Genomic DNA, 14,952 nt, shown 5'->3' with positions numbered 1-14,952 from the left:
ACCTCTACCAGTTTCCTATAGACCTTTTGTGTTTACTTCCCAAGAATTGTGTCATGTGTCCATGCCTAAACCAGCCAGCTGAGCAAGAAGAAGAAGACCAAAGTGACTGCTTTGTAATATTTTGTAAACACATCCATACAATAGTTATACTTTTTTTTGTGACTGGCCTAGAATTATCAATATTTTTCCCCAGGTGTTAGAGAAGGTCCCAGTTCCCTGAGAAGGGTGTGGCTTTAAAGAGGATAAACAAAATGCAGGGTTCTCTTGGCAATAGTTATTGGTAGAAGCTGTTATAATTCTCTTGTCAAAGACGAGAAAACCAGGGCTTAGAAAGGTTAAATAACATGCCTGAAGTCACAGGGCTAGTACAATGGCAAATGAGGCCTTCAACAAAATCAGCCCAAAATATAAATCAATAGGGTACCTAATTTCTATCGTAATTCTGGATAAAATGTGCAACATTTTTTTATTTAAAGAAATAACTCATCCAGGACACCAAAATAATTTAATACCCATAGAGAGGAATTGGGCATATTATTCTGTTTCTGATTTTCAGTTTAGTGTGTTTGGCCTAATTTTCTGTTTGCTTCTCCATCTCCGCTTTTATTTACCCCTGAACATAAGTGATACTTATTTCTAAAAATTGCAGGCATCATCCTACCAGGACATGCTGAAATTCCACCTTTATGAAACCATCTCATATTAAGATGGAAGTGAGACTATCATTAGCTTATTCCACTAATACTGTATTGGTGCCATGACTCTTAGACTTAGTGTTTTGTTCTGTTTTCATGTCTCATAGTTTTAAAATTTCATTATAGCTTTTATATCTGAACATTTTGCGTCACCAAATATTTATATCTGTAGTGGGTTATAAATATGTTTAACATAATGTCTGTAACATCAGAAAGCTTACTATTGTAGATATAAGCTAGAAACACTTAAAGCTAAATCACTAACAGTTGAGATAAAATGATAGAGGGATCGCTGTTATATACATAGAAAAAATACTGGCCTTGATCTTGGAATATTTGATTCTTAGATAATAGTTTTATAAAATCAGACAAGTTGTTTATTCTAATTACACTCTTAAGTCTAAGTCTCCTCCAAAAAAAAAAAAAAAAAAAAAGAAACCAGAAATAGTGCCATTTTACAGTTTTGTTACAAGGATCTAATGAGGTATATGCCAAAATCCATAGTTATTAAGAATGTGTTTGTGTGTGTGTGTGTTAGAGTAAGCCACAACACAGTATATAATTGTCTACTTATTGTACTATGTTGAGAAGAGCTCTAAGTCTACATCTATGTCCTTCAGGAAGAGAGTGAGGTCTGTCATGGACACAGGAAGAGAGGTGGGAGGTGGGAGAGAGTCTGCATGCCATGGATTTGTCATCTCTGTGCTAGGCACTTGAGGAAGGTGAGGAAAAAGTCCCCATGGTTCAGTGATGAGCCAGCAATACATTGTTTACTTTTTAATTTTTTATGGATAATAAGTTTCAGTTAAATGCAGGTAATTTAGAATTATTTTTTATACCTGTAGCTCTGCTCTTGGTTTAAAGATAATGTCTTGTTTTAAAAGGAAACAGACAGCAGTGAAGATGAGGATATTATTGGACCAATGCCTGCAAAAGGACCAGTTAACTATAACGTAACGACAGAGTTTGAAAAAAGGGCTGAGAGAATGAAAGAAAAACTGACCAAAGGAGATGATGTAAGTTTTAAAAACACTTTAAGAAATACACTAAATAGATTAAAAATCTAAATTTTAGAAATAAACACTAAACCATTTAACTTTTAATATATTTTGTTTTTAGGTATAACATTTTTGTTTAATTTAGGAGTTAGAACCCAGAAACTATAAAAGAAAAGTAACAAATTGGATGAAAGTCTTTGTAACGTATGTGACAAACATATGTGACAAAAACATAAGTAACTTTAAAACTTCAATTGCATGACATAGTTGCTTGTACATACATATGTACTCATCTTATACACGATACATACTTTCCATGCTACATTTCTTTTTTTCTGTTAAAGGATTCATCTAAACCCATCGTAAGAGAGTCATGGATGACTGAACTTCCTCCAGAAATGAAAGACTTTGGTCTTGGGCCAAGGACTTTTAAGAGAAGAGCTGATGACACATCTGGAGATCGATCAATCTGGACAGATACTCCAGCTGATAGGGAAAGGAAAGCTAAGGTGAGACGCTTTGTTTGTTTGTTAATGTATTTCTGTTCATGTTGGCTGGATTTTGAAAAGATACAATGCAAAATTATTTAAGGGTACTATTTTTTAAAATTATGATTCCAAAAGGATAATACAGATTTTCCTCTGGAGCAAGATTATGAGGAAGGAAAGTGACACCAGTTGCTTGCTGTTTACTTACTATTTCCCAATAAACGGTCTCATTTAAACCTCAGGAAAACTCAGAGACATAGGTATAATGACCTTATTTTATAGATGGAGAAACTATCCTCTATGAGGTCAGTGTTTCTAGGGTCACAAAGCTAGTAAGTGATGAAAAACAATCTCATTTTAGACCTGGTCAAAAAGACCAGATTCCCTGGTCTTTTTACACCATACTATCTTTATGATCATATATCTTTTAAAATATTTTAGAAAAAAAAAAATGCTGCAGATTAACCAAGCAAATTAAATGGTGCCTAGAGGACCTCTCTCAAAATGACCGTATCTCAGGTGCACTAAACTTCATGTTACTGTCAAGATAGACAAGAACCACTATCATTAATACATTAAGTTATCCAAAAAATACCAGCTGGCCGCAGTGGCTCATGCCTGTAATCCCAGCACTTTCCGAGGCCAAGGAGGGCAGATCACCTGAAATCAGGAGTTCGAGACCAGCCTGGTCAACATGGCGAAACCCTGTCTCTATTAAAAATAAAAAAATTAGCCGGGCATGGTGGCATGCACCTATAATCCCAGCTACTTGGGAAGCCGAGGCAGGAGAATCAGTTGAACCCAGTAGGCGGAGGCTGCAGTGAGCCAAGATTGTGCCACTGCACTCCAGCCTGGGCAACAGAGCAAAACTCCATCTCAAAAAGAAAAAAAAAAAAAAAAAAAAAAAAAATCTGTATGCATAAAATACATTATTTTTAATTTTCTCTTCTTGAATCTTTTTCTGTTACAAAATATTTCATTGCATATTAGGAATTAAACCAGTATCCCCAGTACTACTCCTTCAATTTAGTCCATCTGTGGGTTTTGGTTTTTTCTTTTTGTTTTTTTGTTTGTTTGTTTTGTAAGAGACAGGGTGTCTCTGTCACCCGGGTTGGACTGCAGTGGCGCAGTCATAGCTCACTGCAGCCCTCAAACTTCTGGGCTCAGGTGATCCTCCTGCCTCAGCCTCCTGAGGAGCTGGGACTGCAGGCACACAACTAATTTTTTTATTTTTTATTTTTGTAGAGACAAGGCCTTGCTGTGTTGTCCAGGCTAGTCTCAAACTCCTGGGCTCAAGCAATCCTCCCAAAGTGCTGGGATTACAGGCGTGAGCCACTATGCGCAGCCTCTCTCTGAAGGTTTCAATTTCTGTAAGACATCCCATTCAATTCTCAAATGCTTGACTAATTGTCACCTTATGATTATAAATTCATCAGTTCTGACTAAAGCAGTTCCACACTTAGTTCATTCCACTAGCTCTGTTTATATTACTCATCAGTACCTAGAATTACCAGGATTTCTGTTTTCAATCTGGAATGAACTAGCTCTGTTTATATTACTCATCAGTACCTAGAATTATCAGGATTTCTGTTTTCAATCTGGAATGATCAATTTTCCTGTTCTATCAGGAATTGTATTTGGTTGCAGGTGATAGAAAGAGGCAAGAGCTCCTTAAGGACTTTCCATTTTACTGGAGAATTGCCTGTGAAATAAACAGTGGTACCATTAAAGTGTGGAGGGCGTGTTGCAGTCTCCACACTTGAGCACCCTGCCTGCATAGTAGGCAACATTATGCATAATTTCTTTTTTGTCCTAAGATTAAAGAGAATCTGACAGTTATAATAGGAAGGTGAGGCGAACCAACACACATAGGGGCAGGAGAGGCAGCAAAGGATGTGGATCCAAGAGAGCCACAAAAACCTTGAAAGGCTGGTGTTGGAATGCCTATTATTTCTTAGCTGGTTTTGAAATAATAATTATTTATTGCAGTTTTTATAATTTAGCCTTTAAGATTGTCTCCAAAAAGACAATTAATTCCCTTGCTTACATGCCTTTTTATTTGTGTCCTTATTTATTTGTTCTTTTTTATATCCTGTTTCTCATTGTAGATGAATAGATGTCTAGCTTACAACCAGATATGTAGGGAGTCTTCCTTGGAGGAAAATATCATGGAATAATGGAACACATGGAAACCAGGCTATATTGTTTGAACTTAAGAGATTTTAATCCCTATGACTGAGTTCTTTAGACCTGGTCATTCTTTTCTGTGCTGAAATGTTTTGTTTAGTATTTACAGTGGACTCATAAAGGGATTATTAATAAGTCTTAAATTGTATATAACACTACATTACAGAATATAGTACCACACACATATATTTATGTCACAAACTATATAGTATCACAGAGCTATTCATTTTCTGTTGTCTTTGATCCTGTGTAAAGTTCATGACTAATTTTTATAACAGATCTTAGCCATATTTCCTTCTTGATAGATTCCCTCCACTCCATCCTACTTCTTATATTTGATTTTCCAGCATACCTCTCATACCTCTACTGTTCTCACATTAATTTAGCCAATATGGCCTAAAAGAAGATTGCTCTTGGCCGGGCACGGTGGCTCATACCTGTAATCCCAACACTTTGGGAGGCTGAGGTGGATGGATCACAAGGTCTGGAGATCAAGACCATCCTGGTTAACCCGGTGAAACCCTGTCTCTACTAAAAATACAAAAAATTAACCAGGCGTGGTGGCGGGCGCCTGTAGTCCCAGCTACTCGGGAGGCTAAGGCAGGAGAATGGCATGAACCCAGAAGGCAGATCTTGCAGTGAGCCAAGATTGTGCCACTGCACTCCAGCCTGGGCGACAGAGTGAGACTGCGTCTAAAAAAAACCAAAAAAAGATTGCTCTTTAGAAAGTATTGAAAGTGTTTTACATACATTAATTGAATGAGATCAGTTATGTCCTCACTTTCCAGTCTTGACAATATCTACTACCTCTTAATATTAAATGGTTAGGTTTTTATCTCCATTGTATCATAACATCACTTTTCTTTTTTTATAAGTAAAACATCTATTTTCTGGGAAAATGTAGAAATGAACTATTTCTATGTTTTTAACTTACTTTATTAAATACAGTGTTGTTTTAGTCCATGAGGCCTCCTAAGCAAATAAAAATAAGAATATGCTTAGAGACGAGTGGTTTTCAGTAGTTTTTATATGGGCCTTCCCCATTCCTGCTTGGGAGCATATGCTGTAGAATATTACTGTAACATTTTTTCTAAATAAAATGTGTTAGACTAGACACTTCGTGTGTGTGTGTGCGTGCTAATATAAATGATAGTTTTGTTTCAAATTCTAGTTGTTTCTTGCTGATATTGATATATATATATTTTTTTTTCTTCTTCTTTTTTTTTTTTTGAGACAGAATCTTACTCTGTTGCCCAGGCTGGAGTGCAGTGGCACCATCTCAGCTCACTGCAACCTCTGCCTTCCAGGTTCAAGTAATTCTTGTGTCTCAGCCTCTCGAATAGCTGAGACCACAAACACTCGCCACCACGCCCAGCTAATTTTTTGTATTTTAGTAGAGACAGGGGTTTCACCATGTTGCCCAGCGTGGTCTCAAAATCCTGAGCTCAGGCAGTCTGCCTGCCTCTGCCTCCCAAAGTACTAAGATTGCAGGTGTGAGCTACCACGCCCAGCCTCTTGCTGCTATATTTTGTATATTGATCTTGTATCCTGCAACTTTGCTATACTTGCTTAGTAGTTCCAGGAGTTTTTTGGTAAATTCTTTGGAGTTTGCTACACAGTCCACAGTTTGCTACACAGTGCTAGGATCTGTGAATAAACACAATTTTTCTTTTTTTTTTTTTTTTAATGTACACCTTTTATTTCCTTTTCTTTGTTTTTTGTTTGTTTGTTTGTTTTCCTACAGGGTGATTTTATTATTTTAGAAAACAGTAATATAGGATATCTTTTTAAGCCTTATTTTCACTTCCACCTCTCACCACTGTTAGTCAAACTCATCCTGAATTCAATAAATAGGTTGAGTGGGGTAGTTTTTTTTTTCCTTGTTTTCAAGAAAATCATAGACTAGAGCAGTAACTGATCCCTTATCAAGTATGTTAATATTTTGATTTTTTTTTTTTTATGAGACCGAGTCTCACTCTGTCTCCCAGGCTGGAGTGCAGTGGAACGATTTCAGCTCACTGTAACCTCTGCCTCCCAGATTCAAGCGATTCTCCTGCCTCAGCCTCTGGATTAGGTGGGATTACAGGTGCCCACCACCACGCCCAGCTAACTTTTATATTTTTGGTAGAGATGAGGTTTCACCATGTTGCCCAGACTGGTCTCGAACTCCTCACCTCAGGTGATTCGCCTGCCTCGGCCTCCCAAAGTGCTAGGATTACAGGCGTGAGTCACTATGCCTGGCCAAGTATGTTAATATTTCTAATCAGAAGGGATTTCACAAACCTGGCTTAGTTGTGTCTCTTGTTACTTAATCTAAGTAAAAATAATATTTATTTTTTGTTTTATCTTAATTTTATGATTCAGTAGTGTGTTATCTGTGTTCATTCCTCAGGAAACACAAGAAGCAAGGAAGTCATCCGGTAAGAAAGATGAAGAACATATATTATCAGGAAGAGATAAGAGACTGGCTGAGCAGGTATCTTCATACAATGTAAGTAAGAAAATAAGATATATAGAGCCAGGTGTGATGACTCTTGCCTATAATCCCAGCTACTTGGGAGGCTGAGGCAGGAGGATCACTTGAGGCCAAGAGTTCAAGACCAGCTTGGGCAACATAGCAAGACCTTGTTTCTAAAAACATATTTTTTTAATGAGCCAACTGAGTTGTGAGGATCACTTGAAAGCCTCCCTGCCTCAAAAAAAAAAAAAACAGAAACAAAATATATAGCCCTTTCCCCCCTATCTTTTAGTTCTGTGTTTATTTTTTTCTCTTTTGTTTATTTCTCTTTCTTTTATATGTCTACCTCTTTACCATGTACTTTTTATACATCTATCCTGAAATAAACTCTGTTGCATATATATATGTTTTTATAAAATTCTTCTGTGTTTTTCACAGATATTTCCAATTCACATTTTACATATTAAATTAGCAGAAATCTAATTATTAGAGATAGGTAGCACTTGATGAGAGAAAGCAAGACCCCTGCTCACTCATGGAGATCTTCCATTTATAAATGTTTACATTATAAACAGATTTGGAATGTTGGATGTAAATATTTAAATATGGGAGAAAAAACGTTTTTTGAATGTAGTTCAATCTAAATTTATAAACTAAACAGGCAGTATTCATTTGGCATATTATTTTGTTATCTTCTGTCTTAAAAAAAAAAAGGCAAATGTTGGATGGTGCCTGTACAAAAAGAAAAGGAAAATGATAAATGTCCCAGCTCAAAGAATAAATGTAAATTACTGAACCCATTGGTCCCTGAAAGGTGTTTAGGAAAATTATTTTCTGTTCCCAGTGTATTAAAGAAAATTCCATAAGCTCTAAATTATAGTTAGCTTGATTTATTATATATATGTTGACCAGTACCACAGTGAAGCACGCTTAAAACATTTTTGGAAATTGACCAAAAACTTAGCTCACTTGAAGTATTTATGAAAACTGACCAAGTGCTCAGAAGTCAAGTATCAACAAAATCGAAGGAATTACTATCATTCAACCCAAATTATCTGACCACAAAGAATTGAAGTTTGGATTCAGAATATCTTAAAAACCCACTATAGCCAGTTGTAGTGGCTCATGTCTATAATCCCAGCACTTTGGGATGCTGAGGCAGACCGATTGGTTGAGTCAAGCCATGGTTGTGCCACTGCACTCCAATCTGGATGGCAGAGCGAGACCTTGTCTCAAAAAAATAAAAATTAAAAAAAAAACTGGAAATCAGAAAAACTCAACATTTAAACTTTGTATCAAAGAAAAAATGATAATGGAAATTAGAAAAATGTAGACCTGAATGACAAAAATACAACATATCACAATGTGTGGGATGCCATATGAAGTGGTATTTAGAGGGAAAATTTACAGCCATAATGAGTTATGTAAGAAAAGACCAATGACTGAAGATAAATAAGCTAAGCCTTTTTCCAAACTGGCATTTCTTATCAAACTAAACAGACACGTACCCTGCTATTTTCCTCCTGGGTATTTTCCTAAGACAAATGAAAACACATCCACACAAAGAGTTGAATGTGTTATTCTTAATAGCCTCAAAAAAATTTACCCAAGAATGTTCATAGACGCTTTGTTCATAATAGTTAAATACTGTAAGCAGCTCAAATGTTGATCAGTAAGAGAAAGAAAACCAAACTGTGGTATAAATGAAAGTACTCACCAATAAAAAGGAACACATTACAAATAAATCCAACATGCATGAATCTCAAAGTCATACTGAGTGAAAGAAGTCTTACACAAGCAAGTACATACTTCTTATTATGTTTATATGGAGCTGTACAATAAGCAAAATGCATCTATGGTGGGAAAAAAATCAGAATGCTAGTAGTTGGAATTGGGGTATGGAATTTGACTAGGAAACAGCGTATGCCTGAAGTGATAGAAAGGTTCCAGATCTGGATTGGATTTTGAGCTATAAAACTCATTGAATATACACTTAATATTTATGTATTTTATCATATGTATATTCATCTTAAAAATATATATATATATATAAACAAATATTGAACTCAAATGCATGCCTAGGTATTTAGGGGGACATGTAGTGATGTTTACAGTTTACTTTAAAATGCATCCAAAAAAATAGGGTTCTAATCTGAACCCTGAAAGCTGAAATTCCAGATACTTTCTATTCAAAGTATTAATATAGTCTTAAGACTAAGCCACTCTAGAAACTGTAGCTTTTGATAAATCGAGCAGTCTTTAAAATACTTTAATGAAGACAAAAACCAATCAAGTAGAAGTTTGGCATTAGTTTTCAAAAGCCGTTACAAACACATCTTATTCAAAAATGAATTGCTGTTGGCCAACCATGGTGGCTCACACATGTAATCCCAGCACTTTGCGGGAGACTGAGACGGGAGGATCTTCTGAGGCCAAGAGATGGGCAGTATAGCAAGACCCCATCTCTACCAAAATAAAAAGGTAAAAAATTAGCCAGGTGTGATGGCACACACTCGAAGTCCCAGCTACTTGGGAGGCTGGAGTTGGAGGATCACTTGAGCCTAGGAGTTTGAGGTTACAGTGAGCTATGACCACACCACTGCACTCCACTGCAGGATCTATACAGAGCAAGACCCTGTCTCTAAAAAAAAATTTTTTTAATAAATAAAAAATGCTGTAAGTATTGTATATTGTTAGAAAATGCAGACATTTATGTTAAATGATTAAATGTGGTAAGTCAGCAAGTTAGTCATTTAGCAGATTAATCTCTTACATCAATCGGCTTTCAGCTTTTGATTTTCAGTGAATTGACTGCTTCTAGGTGTTATTTATTATTTTATTATATTTTGGCTCTAGTTTGGTCCTGTGTGTCACAATGTGCAAATTATCCTAAATCAGACCAACAGTAGTACACCTGAAACAACTGATATAAAAGTTTATTTCTTTTATCATCATGAGTTTGAGCACTTGAATTGTTTGGATTGATTGTATAATAATAGTCCAGTGATTTAATGTATTCCTCTGTCTCTATTGATGGTTCATTTGCTAATATAAGGAATAATCAGTACCTTGAAACCTGACATCTTTATTTCTCCATTTTTGTTTGCTTTTTGTTACCTTACATACAATTTTGCTCATTGTTATAAATCATTTTCCTCAGTAGTGGCTTTAGGTAAAGTAGTTAGATCCCTACAACTCCATTCTTTCTCACATCTCCACACATCTGCTCAAACTTTGTTCTCAGTTTTCTCCAGGTCTTTGTTATATATTTAGGCTTTCCCCTTCCAACTCTTGTTAGCCTGTCAACCTTCATCATTACCACCTCACTAAGGAATTATTATCTCATTAGCAAGGAAAGATGTGAAAGCAAGGAAGGAAGGAGAAATGTGGAGAAATGGAGCTAAAAGATCAAGTTTTGATAGTGTAGCTTTTTTACATTTATACATACATATAATGCTACATATATGGTTTTCCATCCTAAAATTCACCTTACTACACTCCTTTGTATTGGCATCCTATCTCCTATTAATACCAAACTACTAGAAAGAATGATCCAAAAGTGAGTTCCACATCCCATGGATCACCTCTATCAGAACTTGGGCAGTAAAAGCGAGGTTTCTGAGACCCACAGTTGGCAGTTTTGATTCACTAAATCTATGATAGGACAGGCAATCTATATTTCTTTTCAACCCGTCAGTGCTGGAGACCAGCAATCTTCAAGTGTTTTTGCTTGGTATCCCCTAAAACTCTGTGTGTGTGTGTGTGTGTGTGTGTGTGTGTGTGTGTGTGTGTGTGTGTGTGTGTGTGGTGTGTGTGTGTGTGTGTGTGTGTGTGTGTGGTGTGTGTGTGTGTGTGTGTGTGTGTGTGTTTTGAGACTGAGTCTCGCTCTGCTCCATTGCCCTGGCGTGTGTGTGTGTGTGTGTGTGTGTGTGTGTTTTTGTTTTTTTTTGTTTTTTTTTGAGACGGAGTCTCGCTCTGCCGCCCAGGCTGGAGTGCAGTGGCCGGATCTCAGCTCACTGCAAGCTCCGCCTCCCGGGTTCACACTATTCTCCTGCCCCAGCCTCCCGAGTAGTTGGGACTACAGGCGCCCGCCACCGCGCCCGGCTAGTTTTTTGTATTTTTTAGTAGAGACGGGGTTTCACCGTGTTAGCCAGGATGGTCTCGATCTCCTGACCTCGTGATCCGCCCGTCTCGGCCTCCCAAAGTGCTGGGATTACAGGCTTGAGCCACCGCGAGTCTCGCTCTGCTCCATTGCCCTGGCTGGAGTGCAGTGGCGCGATCTCGGCTTACTGCAATCTCCACCTCCTGGGTTTAAGTGATTCTCTTGCCTCAGACTCCCAACCACATACCACCATACTGGCTAATTTTTGTATTTTTAGTAGAGACAGGGTTTCACTATGTTGGCTAGGCTGATCTTGAACTCCTGACCTCAGGTCATCTGCCTGCCTTGGCCTTCCAAAGTGCTGGGATTACAGGTGTGAACCACCACACCTGGCCCTAAAACTGTGTATTTTTTAATTTGACATCTAACATTTTTCATCATAAGGGCCAGGCATGGTGGATTATGCCTGTAATCCCAGCACTTTGGGAGGCTGAGGCAGGCAGATCATGAGTTCAGGAGTTCAAGACCAGCCTGACCAACATGGTGGAACCCCCCTGTCTACTAAACATACAAAAATTAGCTGGGTATGGTGGCGGGCACCTGTAATCCCAGCTACTCAGGAGGCTAAGGCAGGAGAATCACTTGAACTCAGGAGGCAGAGGTTGCAGTGAGCCGAGATCCCACCATTGCCCTCCAGCCTGGAGACACAGCAAGACTCTGTAAAAAGTAAAATGTAAATTTAATTTATTCTTTTAATGAAAGACTTTTTTTCTAGTTAGTTCCTGGTCTTTGGATGAATGTTACTTATTGCCAGAATAAGACAGATTTCATACAATGTATACTACTTGGTTGACTGGTACACTGAAACTTCAGACTTCACCATTGTACAATTCATCCATGTAATCAAAAACCACTTGTACCCCTAAAGCTATTGAAATAAAAATAGAAACAAAAAAAATTAAGACAGATTTTACCATCAATTGTATTTTTTTATACTTCTAAGAGTTAAGAAGCCAGGTTTTTATAAAGAAGTGAATGAGAATGAACCTATTTTTGTTATAGCGATGTCATTCAGTTCTTTGAACAATTTGAGTTATTCTCTTAAACCTCATATTGATCTATTTACAAAAACTATTATTAATAGTCTCTTAACTGTCAAGTCATTAGGATCTCCTTTGATTTTTTTTCCACATTGATCCTATTAATAAGTTTTCTCATTCTTTCCAAGTCTGTATAATGAGAATAACAACATTTAATTTACAAATACATTGTGAGGATATAGTAAATGCTCAATAAATCTAACATTTAGCATTGATTTATTGTTTCTTATATAGCCAACACTGTACTAAATCCTTTGTATTCATTAGATCATTTAATTCCTCCTTTCTTCCTTCAAATATTTAGAAATTATCATTATGACTACTACCATTTTACAGCTGGGGAAATGAGACTTAAATTACTTGCCCATTGTTACCAGTATTGAAAGCAGCAGGACCATCATTACAATGCAGATTTTTCTGAATTTGGAACTTAAGTTTATTTCTCCATGCTCCATGTATTGATTACCTTTTTTTTTTTTTTTTTTTTTTTTTTTTTTTTTTTTTAAGACAGAGTTTTGCTCTTGTTGCCCAGGCTGGAGTGCAATGGCATGCTCTTGGCTTACCGCAACCTGCACCTCCCGGGTTCAAGCAATTCTCCTGCCTCAGCCTCCGAGTAGCTGGGTTTACAGGCATGCACCACCATACACGGCTAATTTTGTATTTTTAGTAGAGACAAGGTTTCTCCATGTTGGTCAGACTGGTCTTGAACTCCCGACCTCAGGTGATCCACCCACCTTGGCCTCCCAAAGTGCTGGGATTACAGGCGTGAGCCACCGCGCCCAACCTTGATTACCTATTTTTTCTTAGCAATATTTGATGATTTTTTTAACCTCCTTCAATTTTGTTGAACATAAAGAACTGGAAAGCACTTGATTTGCTAATCAGTTTGTTTCTAAAGACTTTATCAATATTTATAAAATAATTAAGAGTACTTTGCTTAACCCAGTATATTGAGCAGAAATGGGAAAATGCAAATGGTGTCAATTTAACTACATATTTACTAATTTATCTTTTGTACATTCTACTAAAACCTTATGGCTCCAGATTGAGTTCAGTTAATTTATGAAACATGTCTGTCACATAATCTAATTGACAAAGTCATTTCTGGTTGTCAGATCAGCCAGACCAGACTTTCTGATTCACTTTTTCCATTCAAATAAATGTGTTAGGACCATTCATGTGATACTTTGAATTCTGATCTAGGTGCCATTTTACCTTCTGGATAAAATAAGATACTGTCACTTTCAGCATTTTTTACTAGTGCCTTGTTATTTTGCTTTTACTGAGCTTTCTTCACTCCTTTCCCCTCAAGTACATTCTTTGGCAGTAGGAAGGGCCTGGAAAAGGTATGGTTGTTAAGCAAAAATTGTCTTTTCTTCCATTATCCACTCTTCAATATATCTGAATTCAGAACATTTCAATAAAAGGTAAAAAACCCATTTCTAAAGGACCCTACGCTCTTAGGAGAAATGTGTTTCAGACACAGAAGGACACAGAGCCCTCCTGTGTTTACAGTTTCTTGATTAAAGGAAGTTTCAGTCATACCGGTATTTTAGATTTTTGTCTCATAACCTGAAGACTTTTGCTTTCCTAAATAATATTCTATAGTCTCCTTTGTTAAATGAGAAAGGGCTATAATGAAAGGGATGGCATCTTCACAAGAGGTAGTCTAGACCAAATCAGTTGTAAGAAAGACTATATGAAGAAGTAGAGAACCATGGAAAAATAACCTTAAAATTACCCATGCCTTCATACTGCATGGATGCTACTCTGTGTAGCCCCCAGGGATACGTATACCCCAGTTTGAAGGCTGCTGGTCTGTACTACCAGCATCTCCTTTTCCATCTCCCTCCCTGCTCCTTCCATCCAGGACTGTTCTGTCCTTTACCTTAGTCAATACTCAAAGGTCTGTAATCAATCCCTAGTTTATTAAATCAATTGTTTTTGCTGAGACCTTGTCTTACTAGATACATCTGAAAATGTGAACACCTACCCTAGCTAAGAAGAAAAAAAAAAAAAAAAATGAGGGAATTAAGGGAAAAAGAGAAAGAAAACTGAAAGGAACAAAAATTATCTTAGGTTATGGAACATGCCAACATATGCTGCACAGGCCTTGAATTTTGCCACATCCGTGCTCTTACTACTTTTCTTTTACCTTTGTTTTTGCTTCAGCCTGACAGTGCCTTCCCTTCCTGTTCATCCATTTAGCCTTCAAAGACCAGCACATCTATGAAGTGACAATATGATTGCTCTTTCTTTCACACCCCTGTTCTTGGTTTGTACTTGATGTTTAGTATTTAAATAACCATAATGCTTTTCATTGCATATTTTCTTTATAAATGCTGTCTTGGATTTGGGGAAAAAAAAAAACAACTATTGGGGTTTGTAAATAACCCTCCTTAATGTGCACCATTACTATCTAATTATGCCATTTCATGATCATATTCTGTCAATAATCTATACAAACTATAGTTTTTATTTCTGCTCTCCTGCTCTCTCCAGGAATCAAAAAGATCAGAATCTCTTATGGACATGCATCATAAAAAGTTAAAGAGTAAGGCGGCTGAAGACAAAAATAAGCCTCAAGAGAGAATACCATTTGACCGTGATAAGGATCTCAAGGTTAATCGGTTTGATGAAGCTCAGAAAAAGGCCCTGATAAAAAAATCTAGAGAACTAAACACCAGATTTTCACATGGCAAAGGCAATATGTTTTTATAAGTAAGTATATTTCAGTGAGGTATATTTTAATACTGATCAATGTGAACTTTTACAAATACTCTGTTGTCTTTAATATTGTGCTCAAATCTATTTCCTTTTATAATAGATTAAAAATTATATATTTTTGTAAGTAAACAGTGATTTTTGAAAAGTCAGCCTTGTGGGATGAAAAATATGGCTTACTGGAAAAATAGCCTTTCCTT

General features: G+C 36.8%; 1 protein-coding gene across 4 annotated transcripts in view; it reads left to right on the top strand.

Annotated features, from left to right (window-relative positions):
- The window catches only part of LOC105491698 (GPALPP motifs containing 1), a 50,466-nt gene that overhangs the window by 25,978 nt on the left and 9,536 nt on the right, over positions 1–14,952 (top strand). For all 4 annotated transcript variants that reach the window (XM_071081351.1, XM_011758283.3, XM_011758282.2 and 1 more), the window contains 4 exons: positions 1,580–1,711; positions 2,038–2,202; positions 6,761–6,859; positions 14,531–14,749. In XM_071081351.1, the coding sequence (XP_070937452.1) occupies positions 1,580–1,711; positions 2,038–2,202; positions 6,761–6,859; positions 14,531–14,749 (615 nt within the window). The remainder of the gene's footprint in view (positions 1–1,579; positions 1,712–2,037; positions 2,203–6,760; positions 6,860–14,530; positions 14,750–14,952) is intronic.

Source organism: Macaca nemestrina, chromosome 16 (genome assembly GCF_043159975.1).
Source record: "Macaca nemestrina isolate mMacNem1 chromosome 16, mMacNem.hap1, whole genome shotgun sequence".
Classification (NCBI taxonomy): Eukaryota; Metazoa; Chordata; class Mammalia; order Primates; family Cercopithecidae; genus Macaca; species Macaca nemestrina.
Note: the sequence above shows the minus strand (reverse complement) of the source record. Positions and strands in the feature narration are given on the sequence as shown.